At 41.6% G+C, this 24,606-nt stretch overlaps 1 protein-coding gene across 3 annotated transcripts in view; it reads left to right on the top strand.

Moving 5' to 3' along the window:
- Positions 1-24,606, top strand: part of LOC147014276 (integrin beta-5-like) — a 110,902-nt gene that overhangs the window by 36,357 nt on the left and 49,939 nt on the right. For all 3 annotated transcript variants that reach the window (XM_085852112.1, XM_085852114.1, XM_085852113.1), the window contains exons 5-8: positions 5,705-5,873; positions 12,651-12,812; positions 12,977-13,072; positions 16,269-16,358. In XM_085852112.1, coding sequence (XP_085708238.1) covers positions 5,705-5,873; positions 12,651-12,812; positions 12,977-13,072; positions 16,269-16,358 — 517 coding nt within the window. The remainder of the gene's footprint in view (positions 1-5,704; positions 5,874-12,650; positions 12,813-12,976; positions 13,073-16,268; positions 16,359-24,606) is intronic.

The following is a 24,606-nucleotide window of genomic DNA, read 5'->3' on the forward strand; positions in this document are numbered from 1 at the left end:
TCTGCTGTTATTTTTGTTCTTTTGCATCCTGATCCATTCTGCGGTCTCGCTCTTGCATGAGCCTTGACTGTATAGTGTATACAAATACAAAAATTAATAGGAATGCATCTGCAATGACAAGGCTGCCATCACATCACAAAGCAAGTCTGTGGCATCTCTGTTTTCTACCGCTTCTCCTCAAGTTTATTTCCCTCTACTCTCTCAGCCCTCTGAACCTCCCCTCTTCCTCCCCCAGCCACTTCAGCATATACAAATTCTTCCAATAACCCCCTCCTGGTTAATCATTCAATATCCAGGCTGAATGCACACCTCAATTCTTTATTTTCCTCTTTGCTATCATTTGTGGATCCACTTTACTGAGACTGTTCAATCCCACACTTCCTTCCATGGCTTCAAGCATCTGGTGTACCAAGATCTTCTCCATCCATACATTATTTTACACCCTCAATAACGCTATCTATCTGAACCCAACCCACTTGCAGGTTGCAGTGTTTCTCCCCCTGCTCTCCTCTTTTCCTGCTCGTTCTTCCCTTTGCTTCATGATTCCAAATGTTTCCTCACTGCCACACTGCACTGTCAGTTCATTGCCTTTTTACCCGATGTCACATCACTCTTCAACGAGCCTTTATATTGAATAAAAAAGGTTTGTTTCTCTCTCGACATTGCCTATGATCTTAATTATTTGTTTAGATGTTATTTTTAACTGCTACGTTACTTCCTTTACCCCTTTGGGAGCCTACCGTGCTTTGCCATTTTCCCCTTTGTTATTCTGGGAGCTGTTATTCCTGATGGTGCCTTTGAGGGTTCCAGGCTCCAGCCGTTGTTCGAGTTTGCATTGCTTTTTGGCTTTGAATGCACAATAATCATGACTTGTGTGTCCATCAGACACACTGAAGAGTTGGGCAGAAGTTAGCAACTAAATAAAAGTAGTTTTCTTTAATATAAGAGATATAGGCTTGAAGGATGAAGAAATGTACATCAATCTATAGGGTGTCCCAAAAAAGTATATAACTTTTAAAATGCTTCGTTTGATCCTAAAAAGTGGTAATTTTGTCACTCATGCTTCATTTCTTGTTGCAGAGACCCTGAAGTTTATTTTGATACCAAGCAAGCACCAGAAATATGCCAAGACTGACCGTACAACAACGGACGAAAATTGTTGAACTTTGGCACCAGACGAAAAGTGTCATACAGGTGCAACATCTTTACTCGAGACATTTCGGTATCCACTTGCGAAATGCACCAAACTTTCAGACAATAAAGTGCACCATCGCAAAGTCTACCAATGTGAGAACCATATGTGACTTTCACAAGGGTCACAGTGGTCGGAAGAAGACAGGTCGTAGTGAAGAAAATGTGGAAGTGGTGAGACAGGCGGTCGTTCAGAGTCCAAAAAAATCGATTCGACGACTTTCTGCCGAGACAAACATTCATAAGAGCACCATTCAGAGGATCCTTCGCCAAGACATTCATGCCTTTCCATACAAAATTCAAACTGAAACGGTGCTTACTAATCAACAGAAACACAAACGACTAGACTTTGCAAATTGGTTCTCAGGAAGTTGGAGGAAGATGCATTCTTCCTCAAAAAACTTCACATGACTGACTAATGCCATGCTCACTTGTCCGGGGAGGTAAACAAGCAAAACTTTCTGTACTGGGGAACTGAAAATCCTGGTAATGCATCAACTGAACTGGTTCCTCGATCTGTTCTCAAAGTCACCATGTGGGTGGCGGTTGGTTGGTATGGGATAATTGGTCCATACTTCTTTGAAGATGACCAGGGACACACTTGCACGGTAAACCAGAGGAACTATCGCGAAATGATTCAGGAATGCTATCTGCCTGAGCTACGTACTCAGGCCTGTAGGAGAAACAACCTGATCCAGATGAGAACCCAGTGGTTCCAGCAGGATGGGGCACCGCCCCATACAGCCAAGGAAACAAGGCGTTTTCTCAACCAACATTTTGAGGGCCGCTTTATCTCCCTCTACAAAGATGTTGAGTGGCCACCGTATTCACCTGACCTTACTCCTCCAGACTTCTTCTTGTGGGGATATCTCAAGGGCAGGATCTATGGAAACCCTTGGCCTCAGACTCTTGATCAGCTGAAGGAAAATATTCACCGAGAAATCCAGAACATTCCTCAGGAAACGTTTCCCAAAGTGATGGAGAACATGACAACGCGTTTGCAGGCAGTGATCTGACAACGTGGAGCCTACGTCGAACATGTGGTCTAAAAGAAAACGATTCTATTCCAAAATTTAAATTTTGGTGGCAATTTTGACATTGGTACAATAAACTTCGACCTTTCAGCTTTCTATGCAGCCATATAGCTTTTTAAAAATGACCATCCTCTTTGCAGATGAAAAGTTGTATATTTTTTGGGACACCCTGTAGTTGTACAAACATACAGTGCATTGATCCAATCCATTTGGTTTATGGTACAATATCGCCACCAAGCGGCAACAACCCCAAATTGCATTAAATCTCATCCCCTTTCATCCTCAATCTTTGAAATTGCACTTCTCTGTTGTTTAACTCATCCATGATCCAAAATTTTGGTGTCCATAAAGTTTGGTTTTTCGGTGTAAATGTTTTTTTTTTTGGCATAAACCAAAATTTCGGTGTAAATTTCCCAAATTTTATTTTATTTTATTCTGTCATCAGGGTCATCCCACTACAGTCGTCAGGATCTCAAGAGAATTCCAAGGCTGAACCTAAAGTGTGCTTCATCTTGTCACATTTTCAACACACACACACACACACACACACACACACACACACACACACACACACACACCATCCAAAGAGACAAGAAAGGTGACACATCTACTGTACATGGATGATTTAAAACTCTTTGCACTAAATGACGAAAAATTGGAAGAAGAATTGAAATTATTGAGGCAGTACTCTGACGATATTCAAATGGAAATTGGTCTTGATAAATGTGCAAATCGCATATTCATACAAGGTAGACCAAATAAGAATGGACAACATAAAAATCGACCTAAATACAACAAGGCAGGAGCTAAACAACAGAGGATCATACAAATACCTCGGAGTAGAAGAGGGCCACCAAACATGTCACAAACAAATGCGCAAAAATTACTAAAGAATACCTGCATAGAACGAGGCTGATCCTGAAAACATATCTCTCTTCAAAGAGCAGAATCAACGACATGAACCAACTCACAATACCAGTATTCCAGTCGAGCTGCAGAATAATAAACTGGCCACAAGCAGAAATCAATAACCTATTCCAACAGATTTTAGAAAATTGTGCGACTGAGTCAATCGGACATGTGTAAGTTCTGCAAGAGAGAAACAGAAAGCACGAGTCACCTCCTCCTGGGATGTAAAAAGACTCATGTGAGAACAGCTGTGTACCCAAAGGCACAACAAAGTATGTCTAGTAGTCCATTGGCACATCTGCAAAATTTCAACATCCCAGTTCCAGAAACCTCATGGAAACATGAACCAAAAGCAATCGTTGAAAACAAGGAAGTAACGCTCATGTACGACCTGATGATCTCATCGAGCATGAACATAGACAACAAAGTATTGCGAAGGGATATCGTACTTATGTGCAAGAAAGAGTATAATGAATTGCTAATTGAGATTACAGTACCCAGCGATTTTGGCCTAAACAATGCAGAAATCAAGAAAATGACAAAATACCAAAATTTCAAAAATGAATTGAAAAGATCTTGGAAGGTGAAGAGTGCCAAAATTGTACCAGTGATAATCGGAGTAACAGAAATTATTTAAAAAAGCAAGCTCAAATGAGCTAAGATCCTCGTCCTCTTAATGATGACGTCATAAAAACGAATATGACGTCATTGTGATTTATCAGGTTTGCGATAAATTATCTGTGCTAATACCCGGCTTGATTCCCGCAAACAAAATTCAAACAGCTTGCCTAGTTTTGGAGATAATGGTGTAGGCGATTTCCATTAGCGGCGATATGACGTCAACTTTTTTATGAGGAAGAATTTCCAAAATCGGAGATAGTTACTGCCTGTGCGTGGGCTTTCTGCATATACATGGCAAGTTTCACGAAGATCCGACGAAAACTCTGGGTTGTGAAACAAAAAATGTCAAAAATAGGAATGACGTCATAAAAATTGATATGACGTCATAGTGATGTATCATATGTGCGGTAATTCATCTCTGTTAATGCCCTGTTCGATTCCCACAAACAGAATTCAAAAAGCTTGCCTAGTTTCGGAGATAATTTTTTAGGCAATTTCCATTAGCAGAGATATTTTGACGTCATAACTTCTTTTTCTAGGAGGAATTTTCAAAATCGGAGATCGTTAATGTCTGCGCAGAGTATTTTTACATATATATGCCAAGTTTCAGGAAGTTTCTATGAAAACTGTAGGCTGTGAAACAAAAAAAGTCCACAAGAAGAAGATGAACAACAACAACGTGAGTTAGACTTGGAGATCCTCCACGAGGATCTAAAAACCTTACTGAGATATTAAAAAAACCATCCCTGGGAATATTACGACAAACGAACTACAGTTGTTCAGGGTTCAGTGACGATCCTCAAAAGAGCACTCGGAACAAAACTTTGACAAGAAAACTTCACACCTTGGTCCATGAATCATGATCCCTAAGGCCTAAGTCACATTTGCTCTATGGCGAGGATGCGGCGGCCATACGCCCTCTGAATTGACAGAAACGTGCGGCGGCGGCAGAGTTTCTGAGGTGGCCTCAGGGTGGCCCTACGCCGTATGGCTATATTTTACAGGCCATAGGGTCGCCGTGGAATTAGAGCACGGAGTTATAACTTTTTTCATTTCTACGTTCGCCGTAGCAATTCGACAAGCCGAAACAAAAGAACTGGTAAAGAAAAAAAAATAACCCACTCGTTACCGTCCATCTGGCCACACGTTCGCCTTAGGGCCCCCCTGCGGGCACCTTGTGTCTGCCTTGAAAATTCTATGGCCGCCACAGGAACGCCCTAAGGTCACCGTGCGACATCAAATCAAAGACCGTACGGCACCCCCACGTTTTCGGTCTCCACAATTTATAAATATGCCATGCGGCTCCCTGAAAAAATAAAAACATATGTGACTGCTACATTGTGTGACCGTGGAAATACTGCGGCCGCCCTATAATTGCTAGTGGCCGTAGATTTTGGAGACCCCCACGGCCGTCGTGGCAAATGTGACTTAGGCCTAACTGAAATGGAGGTGGATACTTCGAGACCTGAGAGGATTCCGTTTCATCTTCTGATACCCAAATATGGAGATAACAACCAACGACACACACACACACACACACACACACACACACACACACACACACACACACACACACACACACACACACACACACACACACACACAGACACACACACACAGACACACAGACACACACACACACCGATTATTTTCACAACCCTTAGCAATTGAATAATGAAGTCTGTTTTTGTGAGACTTTATCTTGTTTCTTCATTGAAAAGCCAGAGCATGAAAGCATCATTTACTTTAGATATTGCTCCTGTGATTACCTTATAGTGTTCACTAGAAGTTATTTTATGCCAGTTATTTTGAAAACTGCATATTCAACAATTAACCTCAAAAAGTGAGGAAAATCACACTCACCAAAATATGAAATAGCTTCTTGTTTCATTGCTAGAAGTTGAAAGTACTTGTCTGGGTTATTGAAAATTGCTTTTTCTCCCCTACAGGTACAAGCGTGCACCAAAATGTGCACCCACCTTTGCATTTCGTCACCTTTTATCATTAACTGACCAAGTTGCACAATTCAACGCACAGGTGCAACGAGTGCAGATGGCAAGAAACAATGATGCATCAGAGGGAGGCTTTGACGCCATTCTTCAAACAAGCGTGTGCACGGTACATGGTGTCAGTTTTTATTTATTTGTAATTATTTTTCTTTTTCTTTGTCAAATGGGACTGTACGAGTCCACTAGAGAAGCAGAAAATGGTCATCCAGGCTTTTGTTTTTCGCACATGATCGTCAATCTTTTTCAAAACAGTTCACATCATTTGTACATATTTTAACATGACATAGAGTTGTTATCATATTGGGCAGTCATTCTCATAAGAATGTCAGATCGCTGACACCTTTCTACAAGTACAAACCTGATGACTCTTCGCTATTCTGTAACAGTGTACTTTAGTAGTGGGGCAGCCATGATTATAGGATGCCACGTTGTATGATGTCAGAATTGGCCTGTCCCTTTCATCCATTGAAATGCCTCGCCTATGGGGCAGAGTTGGGGCTGAGGCCCAAAAGAACCATGTGGCTTGTTGGTAGTTGTTCCTTCTGCCATATGTTGGTCTTGTGGCGGACTGCTTGACACCTATCTCGCCTGATCGCCCCACTTGCGGCTGTGTTGAAGGAAAACTGCACTGCTGTACCACAGCCTGCCTTTCCTGGTCATCACAACTAGTGCTAAGTTCTCCAATTGCCTCATTTCCATTTGTGAATGTATGTGTGGTTTGTGTTTGTTCCATAGGGGGGTAATTACCCCGTGCACACAAAGGGAAAAGCAGAGGTAAGCAATTGGTTCACTTCTGGCTGGCTGTCTATAAACGTCATTTTATGGCCGAGGAACAACTTGATTTCAATTCCATATTGTATTTTGAACACGAATCCAAAAACGAACCTGTAGTTCCACAGTATTTTGGCTCTGAATTCATCCTGATCGCACATGTGCAGAGAAGAGTGAGATTTTTTTTACTCTGTCTGCCTGTCTGGCAGTCAAACGAAATTGAAAATCATTCTCAACAGGAAACTTGATATTTTTAAGGATGTCATAAAGGACACAAACAACAGGCACGGAGAACTAATGTAAGGTTTAAATAAGGTGGTGTATAAGATGCTGCATCAACGGTGGTAAACTTCCAAAAACATTTTTCTACAGCCTTTAAAATCTTTATTTTATTTCATTTGAATCATAAACTTGAACACTGCAGAACACATCGCCTTTTTGGCACTTTCCAAACTTCCATTCAGCAGGACTTGGCCAAACTTTTATGGCATTTTATGTCATCACGACCAATCACATTTGCTGCTTGTAGACCCCACCAGTGTCCTTATTTCTTCAGACAACATGGAGTAAGGTGTTCTATGAACTCTCTAGTTTGGTTAGGCCTAAGTCACATTTGCCACAGAAGCCTTGGGGTCTCGAAAATCTACGGCCACTAGCAATTATACAGCGGCCGCAGTATTTCCACGGTCACACAATGTAGCAGTCACATATGTTTTTATTTTCTGGGGAGCCACACGGCGTATTTACAAATTGTGGAGACCGAAAACATGGGGGTGCCGTACGGTCTTTGATTTGATGTCGCACGGTGACCTTAGGGCGTTCCTGCGGCGGCCATAGAATTTTCAAGGCAGACGCAAGGTGCCCGCAAGGCGACCGCAGGGGGACCGCAAGGGGGCCCTAAGCTGAATGTGTGGCCAGACGGACGGTAACGAATGGGTTAATTTTTTTTTTTACCAGTTCTTTTGTTTCGGCTTGTCGAATTGCTACAGCGAACGTAGAAATGAAAAAGTTATAACCCCGCGCTGTAATTCCACGTCGACCTTACGACCTGTAAAATATAGCCAAACGGCGTAGGGCCACCCTGAGGCCACCGCAGAAACTCTGTGGCCACCGCACGTTTCTGTCAATTCAGAGGGCGTGCGGCCGCCGTTTCCTCGCCGTAGAGCAAATGTGACTTCGGCCTTAATACCATGCTTACGCGAAGCGAAAAGCGGGGTTAAGCAATTGGTTAATGTCTGTCCGTCTCTCTGTCCGTCTGTTTACAAACATCAGTTTATGATCGAGGAACAACTTCCTTTAAATTGAATGTTATACTTTGAACACAAATTGGAACATGAATTGTAAAACAAGCCTTCCATTTAACAGTACATTGTCTCACAATTGTTTCCCGATTGCACGTGCGCAGAGAAGAGTGAGATAATGTTTTTACTTTGCCTGCCTGCCTGGTAGTCAAACAAAATTGAAAATCATTCCAAACAGTAAACTTGCTGTTTTTAAGAACGTCATAAAGGACAAACACAACAGGCATGAATAACTAATATAACATGTTAGACAGGGTGGTACAATACCCACTGCGTCAAAGGTGGTAAAACGATGGTAAACTTCCGGAATTAATTTTTAGCTCACCTGGAACGTAGTTCCGGGGAGCTTATGGGATGGCACGTCGTTCATCCATACGTACGTCCACAAACACTTGCAACTTCTTCTCTGAAACTGCACATGTGATGTTGATGAAACCTGACCACAACCTTCATCACCAGGTATGTACCATAGTTTGTTCACGACATTAAAAATAATCAGGGTCGAAGAGGGTGTACAGGGCGGTTGCCCCCCAAAATATGTATTTGCTTTCTTCTCAGAAACTACACACACAATTTCAATGAAACTTGACCATAACCTTCATCACCTGTATTATACTAAAATTTGTTCACATCATGAGAAAAAAGTTGGCGTCTAAGGGGGTGTATGGGGTGGTTTCCCCCCAAAATATGTATTTGCTTTCTTCTCTGAAACGACACACAATTTCGATGTAACTTGACCACAGTCTTCATTACCCGTGATGTACCAAAGTTTTTACACACTATTTTAAAAATCAGGGTTTATGGGGGGGGTTGCCCCCCCCAAAAAAAATTGGTATTTGGCTTTCTTAGAAACTACACGCACAAATTTGATGATGCACCAAAGTTTGTTCACGGCAGTAAAAAAAAATAAAAAAGGTAGTTACTTTCTTCTCCATTACATATACATATTTTGTGGGTCATCCATGCCTACCAGTGGTTCCCTGCTTTTCTTACCCAGCTGCTACCAGGTGAGCGCACAGGGGTATTGCCCCTATTTTCTTATACAATCTTTACATTCTTTATTATATTTAAAATTGAATTATACTAGCATAGTACCCGCCCTCTGGGCGATCTTGTTCCAAGCATGCAGCACGTTCTTCTGATGCATACCTTTATTTGGGCAATGCATAGATAATTGACAGCTCTGTATAGGCAAAAAAAATAAAAATAACCTGGGTTATGAGCATGAAGCAAAAACATACCTACTGTTTATAATTCAAAACACCTCACTGCACTGGAAAATATGGGGACAAGAATTCTGTAACATAAATGTTGGAGACCTGGAGATGGCACGACACGATAAACATTGACATAGGGAATTTGCAATTTGCATCCCCCCCCCACCTCTTCACCCCCAAGACCACCGGCAAAGATAAAAATACCCTCATACATTAATTGTGGTCATGCTGATCATATGTAGCAAGTCTGGATGCAATCAGCCCAGAACTGTCGGACAAACACACACACAAACACCGGTTCGTGAATTATAGTAAGGATATTTGAACACTGAAGAACACAAATCGCCTTCTTGTGACTTCCAAGAATCTCCACTTTTGCAGTACCTGGACATGTTAAATAAGGTGGTGCATAACGGTGGTGTATATGATTTCTTCAACAGCGCTAAACTTCCAGAATTTTTTTTAACTAACTTTAAAATCATTATTTTATTTCAACTGAAGTATATACTTGAACAGTGGATAACATGTTCCATAAACTCTCTCGTTGTTTATTTTATAACTTTAAAATCATTATTTTATTTCAACTGAAGTATATACTTGAACAGTGGGTAACATGTTCTATAAACTCTCTCGTTGTTTATTTTATAATTTATAGTCATGTTGTTTGGGTCCTTCTGACATGCGGCTTTACATCTTGAAAAGGCGGCTTTACATCTTTGACATTTGTAATGCCACTTGTTAGACTGTCTTGTCCCTTTTGGGTGTTTCTTTTTATATACCTACTAATGTTGGCCAACAAGAATGATGAGTCTACCCAATAGGCAATCCGATATGTGTACATTGTTTTACCAAAAGTCATGGCATACTCAGTTTTATTGCCAGTCCATAACAAAGCTTGGTGTATTTCTACTTAACACCAAACTATATACTGTCGAGTAATGCGCAAAAGTTTGGGTTATTCCAATAATATTCATACTTTGGGGTAAATCCATCAAATTATCTGTGATACCAGTCATATTGTTTATTTCTGTAAATTAGCAGGCGTTCATAAATGTGCGTGAAACAAGCTGCTTAAGTAAACTACAGAGTTCATCGAACACCTTACCCTGTGCAGTCTTGAGAAAAGGACATGGGAAGGGTCTTTTAAACTCTTGCTTGGAGTTCCCAAGCACAAACTACATTTCCTATGAGCCGCAACTTTGTCTGAATCTCAATATTTCCCAATGCTGAAAGGCTAATTTGATTGTTCGAAATGACATAAAATTGCATAATATTTTGTCCAAGTGCGGCTAAATTTGAGGTTTTTGAAAATGGCAACAAGGTGATTTGTATTCTAGTGTTTGAAGAGTGATTGTCATTGCCCTATGTCCTAGTGTCTTGTGCATTTCTCCGTTATTATTTTATTCATTATAGTTGGACATTATCATTGGTTCGTATTATTATTATTATTATCATTAGTGCAATTGTATATTGCCAGTTAGTAACGTTGAACATGCAAATGCTGATATGAGATCTTCATTGTTATTTCATGGCATTTTCCTGTGTACCATATCATGTGAAAGTAATCAGACTAATATTGTCTATTTTCCCTTTTGGTTGCAGATAAAATGCCATTATCATTGTCAATAAAATATTCAACTTGACAAAAGAGTTCTTCTTCAGTGTTCAAGTATATAATTCAATTTAAATAAAATACAACTTTGAAAGGCTGTAGAAAAAAAAAGAAATTGGAGATTTACGTTGATGCATCGTCTTTTACACCACCTTAATTGACACATTAAATTAGTTCTTAATGCCTGTTTTATGTGTCATTTATGAAGCCCCTAAAATCAGCAAGTTTCCTGTTTTGAATGATTTATAATTTAGTTTGACTGCCAAATAGGCAGGCAGACTGAAGCAATTGCTGCACTCCTCTGTACGCATGTGCACTCAAGTCGAGATTCCGTACAATTTGCCAAATTCGGAGGGAAGGTCCTGTTAAACTGCTAGTTCATGTTCCAATTCGTGTTGCGATTTGTGTTTTACAGTGTTCAAAATATATTATCTCATTGAAGTGAAATAGTTCCTCGATCATAGACACGTCTGTAGACATACAGATAGACAGACTAAGTGGTCCTATTGATTTACCCTGCTTTGCACTTCGTGCACATGGTAATAACAAGAATAGTGTCATTTTTTTTAGTATTAGTCAATACTTTGTATGTCCACTCTTTGCCTTCTTGAGTGCCATCGCTATTTTATTTACCCATGCTTCCTGCATTGGGAAGCACGATTGAAGCACTCTCCAGGAATATTGCGCCAACTATCTTGTAGTGCATTCCACAGTTCTGTAAGGTTAGTTGAGTTCCTCTTGTTCTCTGTTTCCAGGTAATCTCGTACATATAGCCTCCACGGGACTTATGTCCAGACTCTCGGGTGGTCATTCTAACACATGGATCACACCAGCTGTAACCTTGTTCTCCAAAGACTGTTTTAGTATATTGGAAGCATATTTTTGATCATTATCTTGATGGAAAATATATCCTCTTCCGATTAAATGATATACACTAAGAACTGCATGATGCTGCAGTATCTGCTTGTACTTCTTTTGTTAGCATCCCATTGATGTCAACAAGTTTTCCTTCACCAAAAGTTGAGATACAACACCAGACAGTTACAGAGCCTCCCATGTGTTAACAATAGGCTGCTAATATTGCATGTCATAACGTTCTCCGGGTCTTCGCTGCACTAGCTGGCATCTCTTAAATCCAAAAACTTCATACTTCGATTCATCATACCAGAGTGCTCAATTCCATTGTTTATTTACTAAATCTTGGTGCTACCTTGCAAATTTCAGTCTTCTTTCTTTATTCGGTGGTCTCAGCAGTGGTTTCTTTGCCTCAACTCTGTCATGCTTACCTGCTACAATCACCCTTCTGTCCACTATGCTGGATGAGTTGTTCATGTTCAGACTTGCTCATTTGTCAGCTGCTGACTTGATTTTTGGCATTCATGGGAGCTGAGCAACTTCAAGTTATTATCTTGCCTTGGGGAGGTTCTTCTGGCTTTTCCTGGCGTTTTCTTTTCTTGTGATGAATCAGTTTCTTTCAGGCATTGCCAAATGTACCTCACACATTGTGGGAGATCTTCAGCATATCTACTATTTTCTTCACAGTGTGCCCTTCTTCTCACATAGTTTGAGTCTTCATATGCTGTTCTGTTGAAAGTTGCTTTCTTTGTGCCATTCTGAACCCACTCGTAGACTTTCAAGCAGCAGAACAAGCTGATGAAAACTAATTTCACATATTGTATTCACTAATTTACAACTTTTATTGTGATTTCTTGTAATTTGCAATAATGTATCATAACTGTTGGCATTAGCTATAATGTTAAAAAATGTCATATGGGCCGATAAACATTTATCTTGGATTTTAAGATTATTGTTATGATGGTTTTCTTTTTATCACCTGAAGTCATTCTGTTCCATTTAATCTGAACTGTCATAAACAATTTATTCTTGGTAAGATATGCTTATACATGAAAGATTATTCACCATCCACAGATCACCTTAGTAAGGTTGTTCATTGTCATCCATCGGCCGTGCTCATCTGTGTGCAGGAGCGCATTGGCTGGCGTAAGGAGGCATCTCATTTGCTGGTGTTTGCAACTGATGCTGCTTCTCACCTTGCTCTGGATGGGCAACTTGCAGGAATTACACAACCTAACGATGGGTTTTGCCACCTGGATGAAAAGGGCAGCTATACAGCAGCGAATACGTTGGTAAACTGAAATAATGTTTTTACTAGCAAATCTTTTCCAACATTATTCTTAACATTTTGAACAGAAATCATTATGTTCCATTGAAATGTCAATTTATTTTATCATTTGCCATCATCGTTCTTCTTCACACTTTATACTTATTCTTATACTTATCCACCCTTCAGGACTATCCTTCACTGGGATTGCTCAGTGAGAAATTAGCAGAAAATAACATCAACCTCATCTTTGCAGTAACTCGCCCTGTGTTTCATTTGTACAAGGTAAATGGTGGTTTTTATTTACACAAAAGTGTTTCAGTTGATCGGAATTCTCTTTTAGCCCAATATTAGAACCAAAAGATAAAGTGATAAAGCTTGTTAATTGGAGATACTAGCAGAGTACCCACCCCATGGGCAATCTTGTTCCAAGCATGCAACATGTTCTTCTGACACATACCTTTACTTGGGTGGTGTAAAGGCAACTGACAGCTCTGTATAGGCAAAAAATAAAAAAATAACTCTGGTTACAAGCATGAAGCAAAAACATACCTTCTGCTTATAATTCAAAACACCTCACTGCACTGACAAGCATGTAGACAGGAATACTGTAATGTCAAGGGTGGTAACATGCAATACCCTCCTCCACCTGGAGGCAGCACTACATGATGTACCTTTATAGAGAGAATTTGCATCCCACCCCCTTTCTCCCTCCCCCAAGACCACTGGCAAAGATAAAAACACCCCTATTCATTAATTGGGGTCATGTTGATCACAGGTAGCAAGTCTAGATGTAATCAACCCAGAACTACAGGAGGAGTAGCGTGACAAAACAAGAAAGATGTCGTGCATAGCACGATACTTGCAAAATCCATAAAACAAATTTGACCTCAAAAATAATTGGTGATTGAATTCAATGAACAAATATGCAACTCCTCTTCAAATCCCGTCAATCAGATGAAAATTGACAATTTTAGAAATCTGGCCGATGTTGACCTCAAAATAATTGACCGGTTGAATTCAGTGACCTGATATGCAAATTATCTTCAAATTTCAAGTCAATGGGATGAAAATTGAGGATTTTTGCAACACCACCTTAGTTGTTGACCTTGGGTCTATGTTGACGTTTTGGTCTATGTTGACCTCAAAAATAATTGACTCGTTGAATTCAGTGACCTGAAATATAAATTCTCTTCAAATTTCAAGTCAATTGGATGAAAATTGAGGAGTTTTGAAACACCACCTTAGTTGTTGACCTTTTGGTCTATGTTGACCTCAAAAATAATTGGCTCATTGAATTCAGTGACCTGAAATGTAAATCCTCTTCAAATTTCAAGTCAATTGGATGAAAATTGATGATTTTAGAAATCTCACCAAAGTTGTTGGCCTTTGGCCGATGTTGACCTTTTGGTCTATGTTGACCTCAAAAAGAATAAGTCATTGAATTCAATGACCAAACATGCAACTCCTCTTTAAATTTCAAGTCAATCGGATAAAAATTGACTTTTAGAAATTCGGCCGATGTTGACCTTTTGGTCAATGATGACCTGTTGACCTTTTGACCCCAAAAACAATAGGCTTCTTGCTTATGACGAACTTGACCATTTAGTGAAGTTTTGTGAAGATCAGTTTAAAATTGTGAACTGTCGGTGATAGACAGACAGACAACCAGAATAATGCATGCAACCAACCAATATACTTGAAAAATCTTCGAGTTTTGCAAGTAACAAACAGACAAACAGAATGACGCACGCAACTAACCAATATGCTGCACTTGAAATATATTAGATTTTTGCAAGTAACAAACACACAAACACCCGTCTGTGAATTTTCGTAAGGATTACATGCACAATCCTCACTTCTCAATGGCAGGCTCAGGCCAGTCTCTCAAAAGACAGCTTTTTATCTGTATGGAACAAACAGCACTCTCCTTCACTTCTTAGCCTCTTAATACTGGCTTCTTTTATACCAGCTCCACGTGTTGGAAGTTGAAATCATGAAGACAAATTAATGAAATTAGCTTCCTGTTCCCACATCTGAAACATGCAGTTTTTTTCCCCCACTTCACATTCCCGGTTCTGACTGCTGTTAGTTCTGTGTTTCTTATGTTGTACAGTCTTATCGACCTCCTTATTTATTTATCTTCCTGTGTTGTACCTGCTTATAAATTGCCCTTTTATTTGTCAATGGCAGCATTTCTACACATTGTTTAATTGCACAAAATATACTTTTCTTTATGAGTTAATTAGTCCATGTGCTTTTCAATGAAATCTTAGTTGCCATCACCAGAAATTAATTATACCTAATTTCAGCTCGTGAAAGGCTAAGAGCGTACATATTCAAAATGTAACTACCAACCCATCACAATCACCTGACAAATATTACTGTACCAGAATATAGCATCCACAACTATCATTGACCATGTTGTTGAATGTCAGCTGAGGCCTTCAATTTTTTTCTTTTTTCTTTTTCTTCCACCCTCACTATTTCACCTCTATTCACTTTTATATTCGTTTTCTGCATAACTGCTTGAACAATTGACACGAATTTTCAACATAGGAGTGCCTACCCATCGAGATTTTTTAAACCAAAGTTAAATAACGATTGGATGGAAAATGTGGCTGGCGTTCCAAAAATTCCATTTTATGCAGGCATGGGTTGCAGAGCATTTCACGTATCAGGAACTTTTCTTACCTCACTTTGTGTTTTTCTTCCACCCTCGTTTTTTCACCTTTATTTGCTTTTAAATTATTTTTCTCCACAACTGCATGAGCGATTGACACAAAACTTTCAACATAGAAGTGCCTACCCATGCAGAATTTTCTTTAAACAAAGTTATATGGTGATTGGATTGCAAATGTGGCCAGCATTCCAAAAATCCATTTTCTGCAGGCATGGGTTGCAGGGTATTTCAGATAGCAGGAATAATTGGCCTTGACCTCACTTCGCTCAACCTCAGCCCAATTAATATTGGGAGAACGAATAACTACTTGATTCCTCCTGAAAAAAACCTAATGCTTCTGGTAAATCATGTCACATCTTTCTCTCTCTCTCTCGTTATCCAATCTACGTGCATTTAGTGATCCCGCTACACCAAGGTTATTACCCCTTTAATTTTTGACAGGTGTTCATGGAATTTTCTCCAGGACATCGGCGATAATTTGCCGCCTCTTCGGTAAAAGATATTATGAGATCTTTAACGTCCATCAATCAATCAAAGCAAGCAGACACGATACCCAGCTTAATATCTATCCGAGGTACAGTGCACATTGTGATGCAATGTTATGCTTGCGGAGTATCAACCTGACAGTTTATAGTCAAATCAGGAATCAAACCCAGACTAGAGAGTTCAAAGGTAAGTGTGCTCTTTGTGCATCATCCTTTCAGGACATGGGGTGATTACTGCTTTGTAATAAATGAGCGGCTTGTTTCACCTTTTTGTTTTGTCTTTTTTTGAGTGAAATGTACTTAAATCCTGCAGAACTACACGGACCTCATGCCTGGAACCACGGCCGGCATCTTGGCAAATGACTCGAGCAATGTAATTCAACTTATCATGTCAGCTTTCAATGTGAGTTGCACTACATTTCAATTTGCTGTTGCCCACAAAAATGTCAAAGTTTTCATTCAGTCAATTATTTCCAATATAATAATTACAACTGTTATTCATGTGCCTCAAATTATGTATATAAAAATGGGGTGTTCCTATCATGATCTCCATCTGAATCAAGTGAGCCAGTACAGCCATGCTTGATGTGTTTATTTCTTTGCTGAAACAATTTATGTTGAGAGCTTTTGAGCTCCAAAATGAGCAAAAACATGACAGCGCCAAGGAAGTCAATCTCAATCATGTACGTAATGCCTAAACCATCGATGCTTTTTAAAATTATTATTTCTGAATGGCTCACTTACAAGGAAATGTCACATGTGACTCATTGAATAAAATGTTATACCAGTATCTTCTGTAGAGCCAGTGGTTTATCGCAATCGCGAAAAATGTACGGACTTCACGGAACCAATGACTTGAAACAGAAAACTGAATCTGACATGGAAAAGAAAACAGAATCATACAATATATAATTTGATGTGTGTGTCATTGGTTGTTATCTCCATGTGCAGGTTTCAGAAGGTGGAACAGAGCCCTCCCAGGCCAGGTCTCAAAGTGTGTGTGTGTGTGTGTGTGTGTGTGTGTGTGTGTGTGTGTGTGTGTGTGTGTGTGTGTGTGTGTGTGTGTGTGTGTGTGTGTGTGTGTGTGTGTGTGTGTGTGTGTGTGTGTGTGTGTGTGTGTGTCCTAATACACTGGATGGAATGAGTTTAAATTTGGTCATTGTACTTTGGGGTGTGCTTTCTCTGTGCTATAGTACAATGAATTTTTTCCATAATTTGACACCTATCTGTTTCTTTTTTGTTTGACTTTAACACACTCCTGCACTTGTGGTTGTAATGTCTTGAAAAGTTGAGCTTTTAATATCTAAAAAAAAAAGCACCTCTCACAATTTTGGAATTTATTATTTATTTATTTTTTATACAGTACATGATTTGAGACTTGTAATGGAACACACACACACACACACACACACACACACACACACACACACACACACACCACAATACTACTGGATGAGACAAACAACCACTGAGCTTGGGGGAAGCACCTTCACTTCCCGTGGTACTCTGGGTATCAGCAACGTCACAACAATGGCACCGTTTTTCCTCACTGCACTCAGTGGGGCATTTCCTAAAGCAGAATTTCCTCCTTTCCATGGAAGTCTTTGGTATAACTTGGCCAGGGTTTGAACAACTGACTTCCCAGACTCGGAGCGGATGCTCTAACCATTATGCCATTGCCTCATGCAACTGATGTCTTTATTTCTTCCTTAAGTGTTAATTTACTTACTCAATTCAGGTTTTGGTCATTTGACTGTTGTTCCTATTCCTTGAGTTGCCCTCTCTTGCCTCTCCCGTGTTTCTAGTGTAGTAAATTACAGAAAAAATCAAGATTCGGTCAAATTACAAATAAAATATTCATGGTATTATTTGATTTTGTGTGTGCGATTCTCCACAGACTTACAATAATTCCCACAGCATAATAACGAAATGTAGTAAAAAGAAAAACCATGCAATTCGATGCACAAGGTAGACCGTTCATACTGGACTTGACGAAATCGGCTCACATGTCCTAAAAACCTGCTTTGCTGCTTTTTCACATCCTCTCTCTCTGCCATTTTCACCCAATTATTTGCCCTAGGTCATCTTCTAACTGCTTGGAAATCCACCAACATCACTGCATTACATAAAAAGGTACAAAAACTGATCCCTTTAACTCCAGAGCTATCAGCTGTCTTACAGTTATCAGCAAGGTCATGGAATTCATCATCACAGTTGATATGAAAACCTTTTTTCTCCAACAACCTCATCCCAGATCACAAGTTTGGTTTCACACCAGGTCATTCCACCTTGGATATGCTGCTTCTACTCGCCCAACAATGGATGGAAGCCCTCGTTGTCAGATATGAGATCAGGCCCATCTCTCTGGACATACCTCATGCTTTTGATAGTCTGGCATCCTGCCATACTCTCCACACTGTCTGCCTATGGCATCCAAGGCCAACTCCTCACATGGCTTCCTGACTTCCTCTGCACTCGTAACCAACATGTGGCACTGAATGGAATCCTTTCATCTCTTCTCCGTGTTAAGGCTGGAGTGCCCCCAAGGCAGTGTTCTGGGCCCTGGGCTCTTTCTGGTTTTCATCAATGATCTCTCCGACTATCTGTAAAATCCTCTTTATATTTTTGCTAATAACTCCACCCTCTGCTGTTCCATCTCTCATCCCTCAGATTGGCAAGCAGCAGCCTCTTCACTCTTTGCAGATCTGGATAAAATCACAAGCTGGTCAAACACTTGGAATACGTTTTCAATCCTGACAAATCCCACACTCTCATGATCTCTCTCTGAAAGGATCATCTGGCAAACCATCCTATTTACTTTCTTACCAATCCTCTTGAGGAAGTTCAGGGTAGAGGAGCCCATGGGCCTATCACTTCACCATTGCAGACAGGGTCGGTGCTCTGTCTTCTACCTCCTCCTTTCTGGTCTTGCACCCTCTGCTCTTTCCCTGCTTTGTTCCCTTCAGGTTCCTGCAGGGCTAACACAGTCCACTATTCCACCATCACCCCCTTCTGGTGAAACTACCTAAATCCAGGATCACTGCTCACCTCCACTCTTTTGTTGGGCAAGTCCAAGATATCATGCGTGTTATGTATGGGACTTTCAGAGACTTTCGCCCTATCAAAATTGATCAAAAATGACTATGAATTCAATGTTTTTTCATCTTCATGTTTGGTATCTGTAAGACGAATACTGTTTGTAAAAATGATGACATCTGACCTTGACATAATTAGTCACATAAAGAAAATGGAAGAATTGGATTAACAACTGTTATGTATAGGACCACAAAAAATTCAGATTTTTCAACAGAATTTTCAAGTTCAAAATTCTCTGAAAGTCTTTTCTTGCACAACTTGAAAGCCAGTGTGTAGAAAGGTTGAACACTTGAGATTATTTTTGCAAAATCTCATTGAAAAAAAAATTACATCATATTAAATTGCCATTCATTCTTTTAATGAAGGACGGGTTCCGTTTGGGACATGTTACGTTTGGGACATTTGTCCCACTTGGTTTAAAGTGATAAAGTGTTTTTATCATGTTACACAAAGTATTGTACACAAATCATGTGCTATTTTGGTTTGGGGAAAAACAACTGGTGAATCCAAAACAAAACATTTTATTGATCAAATATTTAAACATCATGGACTTGTAAACCTAACATTCAATTCAAAACCATGGATGTTGGAGCATGGAAATATGAAATATAGTCATATATCACAACTGTTTTGTACAATTTAACTTTGAATCATGTTCTTGTCTTTTATTAAGTGATGTATTTAATGCATTATAACCTCTTCATCATCTTTATAGACAGTTATGAGTACATGGTAGAGTTTCAAACTACATACAATGAAAAGAAAAAAAATAGTTCCTTTGCTTTTGTAAGACGGTTGCAGCTTGCAATCCACTCCCAGACAACAACAAACTTAAACTTAATGTAATATTAAACACATGCCTCCTGAGCCAGACGGAGGCCCCTGGAGTACCGGCGGAAAGTGGACGCAGCGACGCACTGCTCTGGTGCATGCTCCCATACCTGACCTGACCTCCTGGGGGGGAACATATTTTGCATTTGCTTATCAAGTAGTAGGTCAGGCAATTCACTTTTGTAGCTCAGACACATTCATGAACATCTTTTTTTGGGGATACATTGTCGAGGCTCGTATGACAGCTAACGCACAACGCACAACAAGGGGGGCATGAGACAAGAGGGGTGGTAGAGGGAAAGACAAAACAGTGGGGAACAGAGATATTAGGATATCTATGGAAGGGAGAAGGATGGGGTGGGGAACACGGGGTATACATGATGGACACCACAGGGACTTTCAGAAACTTACTTGACAGGGAACTTTTGGGAAGGAAGGCAGGGAATTTGAAGGGGGTAGATTAATGGGGACAGAAAGGATCGTGGTTTTGGATGAGGGAAGATAAGAGGTGGTGGTGAACAGCTGTTTTGAAGACCCGGAGGGAAGAATGGGATTGAAGAGAGTGTGGCAGTTTATTCCAAAGGCGGGAAAAAAGAGGAATGAAAAAGAGAAGATGAGCAGTGATTCGTGATTTTGGCAGTTTCACCAGAAGGGGTTGCTGGTGGACCTTGAGCACCCTGCGGAAATATGGGGGGGGCAGGGGGCATATCGCAGACAGAGCTGGGGGGTGAGACCAGAGAGAAGACGGTGGAAGACAGAAAGACCACCGACCTGCCTGCAGTAAGAGAGTGAGACGCCCAAAGACTTAGCCTCACCGCGGGAGATACCAATGATCCTATTTGCCTTGGTTTCCACAGCGTGAAGCCGAGAAAGGTGAGAGGCAGGAGCAATCAGCCCAGAGGGGAGAGCAGTACTCCATCAGGCTTTGGGCAAAAGCTTTGTATGTGGTCAGGAGCTCAGGTGAGTCATGGAAGGACTTTGCATGACAGAGCATGCCAGTCGGCGGCTGGCTTTGGAGGCCAGGTTGGAAACTTGGCTTTCCCAGAAAAGATCATGGCAGATGTTGAGACCCAGAAGCTTGAATGAAAGGACTTCTTCCAGAGGATTGTTGAGAAAGTAGGTGGTGGGGGGGGGGTGTTCACTTCTTTCCGAGAGACTATATAGTGAGAGAGTGAGATTTGTCAGGATTGAAAGACATTTTCCATGTGTTGGACCAGTTTGTGATTTTATCCAGATCTGCAGAGAGCGAAGAAGCTGCTGCTTACCGGTCTGAGGGATGACAGATGGTACGGCAGAGGGTAGAGTCATCAGCAAGGAGATAAAGAGTATTTTCCAGAGTCGGAAAGATCATTGATGAAAACCAGAAAAAGAACAGGGCCCAGAACGCTACCTTGAGGAACTCCAGCCTGGACAGGAAAAGGGGATGAGAGGACTCCATTTAGTGCCACACGTTGGCTGCAACGAGAGGAAGTCTGCGAGCCATGAATGGCGATGACCTTGGATACCATAGGAAGAGTGTTTGGTGAGCAGGGCAGGGTGCCAGACTGTGTTTAAACCACACGATATGTGTAGGGATATAGCTGTGATTTCATGTCTGTCATTGAGGACCTCAATCCATTGTTGGGAGAGCAGAAGCAGCATATCCAGGGTGGAGTGACCTGGTGTGAAACCAAATTGATGAAAGGAAATCAAGCCATTGGAGAAGAGGAAGGATTTCATGTCTGAAGCGATGATTGATTCCATAACCTTGCTGATGATTGGGAGAAGGCTGATTGGCCTGAAGTTGCAGGGATCTGTTTCTGCAGCTTTTTATGCAGAGCAGTAATGTTTGCTGATTTCCAAGCAGATGGCAGCTGAGCTTGAGCAAATGAGAGGGTGAAAAGAACAGAGAGAGTGTGAGCAAGAGCAACAGAGCATATTTTTAGTACATGTGGGCTGATGGCGTCTGGACCGGTTGCAGAATCTGAGTCGAGGTTTGACAGCAAGATCTCCCCTTTGTCAGAAGAAAAGGTCACAAAGTCCAGGAACAGTTGGGTGTGACTGGGTTAGGTGGGTACAGAAAGAAATTGGTTTCGGATACAAGATTTAGATGCAAACACGGAGTTTAGGCATTCAGCCTTTTCACATGCGTTATCAGCAGTGTGGCCATTTGAGGTCAGGGAGGAGATGGAGGGGGAACATCCACCAGAAACAGATTTGATTAGACGCCACCAGGATTTGGAGGAGGGAGAGAGGTTCAACTTCAATTTCCATCTCACCCTGTAACTTCAATTTCCTCAGGAAACATGAATCTCTCGACTGTTTGCAATGGGAGTTTTTGTCCAAGAAAGCCTTTGCAACACATTAGGTCAGGTCAGGTATGGAAGGATGCACCGGAGCAGTGCGTCGCTGCATCCACTTTCCATTGGCACTCCAGAGGCCTCTGCCTGGCCATCCCCCATCCCCCATGATGCTGATCAACCATGAAGCACGTGGTTATCCTGTTGGTCTTCACCATTCACGCGGCTCCCTCGCTGAGAGAATCTGGTGATCAGGATCAGCGTCACGAAATCAAGCCACATGTCCAAACAGTTTCCAAACAAATGCAGCTGATGCTCATGGACTCTACAGGTAACAAATCTCATTTGAGTTTCTCTCAACAACCACTTGTTTCACACAAAGTCTGATCAGCGATAGCCAATAATTCTCCGAAGAGACTTGGTACCGAAGGAGTTAACTCTTCTTCTCAGATCCTTTGTCAGAGTCCAAGTCTCAAATCCATAGAGCAAGACTGGAAGCACCAAGGACCTGAAGACTCGGACTTTTGTCCTCCTGCAGAGATACTGACATCGCCACACCCTCTGATCCAGTGAATCCATGACTCCCCAGGCCTGACCCAGATGTCTATTGACCTTTGGCTCACAACCTGCAGAGACATGAATATCACTGCCAAGGTAAGTGAATCTCTCCGTGACCTCAACATCCTCACCACAAACATGTACAGACAAGATAGCAACATCCAAGATGTCATTGAAAGTCTGCATCTTTGTTTTGTCCGAGGAAACCCATAGTCCCAGCAGACCCAATTCCTCATTCAGTGCTTCGAGGGCCCCGACAAGGAGGAGGAAGGGAGGAAGGGACCATACTCTGTACAGACTGTTGGTGCTGCCTAAGCAATCTCCTTGGCTACTGGGCACAATCCTAGACGGGTCTCCACTCCGACACAGTATACCAGCATGCTGGCACTCATTTTGCCGACTTCGGAAGGATGACAGGCCGAGTTAACCACACCTGGTATAAATTCAACAGCTGAGCGGGATTTGAACTCAGGACCCTAGGATCCCAAGCCAACCACCCGAACCATTAAGCCAACACCAGGCATGCCCCAACAAGGACATCCAGTTTTTCTGCAAGGATGACAGCATCATCTGCGAAATCGAGGTCAGACATCTTTACATTCCCAAGCGACACACCGCAGCTTGATCTCTCCGACATCTTCCCCAAAATCCAGTCCATACAAGTGTTGAAGAATGTGGGGGGCAATATCCACCCCTGACAATCTCTAGTAACAACTGCAAATAAGTCAGAGATAGAACCACCACACCTCACAGCACTCTCTGTACCCGAGTATAGTTCAGAAATCAAATCAATCAACTTTGGAGGCGCCCCGCGAACACCGAGAATCCTCCAAATGGCATCCCGATTCACTGAATCAACTGCTTTGTGAAGATCAGCATAGACTGCAAGCAGCTCCTGCCAAAACTCTCATCTGTGTTCAGTGAGCACTCGGAGAGCAAGGATATGGTCAATCGTTGACTTCCTTGTTGTAAAGCCTGACTGCTCTAGTGGCTGGTGCTCAAGGAGATGGTGGCAAACCCAATGAAGAATTATCCTAGCAAAGACTTTGCTCGGCACTGAGAGCAGCATCACCCCTCGGTAGTTATTGCAGTCCTGGCAATCCTCCTTCCCTTTCCAGAGAGGGACAGTGGGGCCCCTTTTCCAGTAAGTTGGGATGATGCCTGTGTTCCAGAAAGAGCACAGAACTGCATGTAATGATACCATGACAGCATTTCCACCAGCCTTGAGAAGTTCACCATGGATGCCACAGATCCCAAGGGCTTTATCCCCTTTCAACTGGTTCACCACAGCCTGTATCTCCACAAACAGTACATTGGAGGGTCAGCAATGGGGATAGTTATACCCCTGACATCCAACTCAACAGCTGGTGGGTCAGCCTGGTACAGCCATTCAAAATAACCAGCCAAACGGGCCTTCACTTCAGATTCCTCTGTCAAGAGGCCACCACCCTCTGCTCTCACAGCAGCACACTGATAGACAGGCTTGGAGGAATGCAATGCACAAATTCCTCTCTAAGCAGGATGAGAATCACTTGACCACAAGTGATGTTCTACCCCTCACAGATTCCACGCACATAGGCCTCCTTGTCCACTCTCAGTGCATGTACAGTTTTATCCCTCAACTCCCTGAACAGCCGAGCTCTGTCATTCAGCCTGGTCCTGTGAATCTGGTCAATGATATCCAGTGTCCCTTGAGACACAAAATTCTTCTTCACTCTCCGGTGAGTTCCAAGACATCCATGGGCAACATCAAGGATGGTGGTCTTGAAGGCACTCCACAAACCCAGACCACCCAAATCCCCACTCAGCCTGTTCGCAAACACCTCAGCTACCCTCTAATCCTTGAGCTTGCCAACATTTAGGCTGGGATGGTACCATTCTCCCGGA

The sequence above is a fragment of the Eptatretus burgeri genome, chromosome 13, assembly GCF_056783735.1.
Source record: "Eptatretus burgeri isolate ZD-2024b chromosome 13, Ebu_testis_v1, whole genome shotgun sequence".
Classification (NCBI taxonomy): domain Eukaryota; kingdom Metazoa; phylum Chordata; class Myxini; order Myxiniformes; family Myxinidae; genus Eptatretus; species Eptatretus burgeri.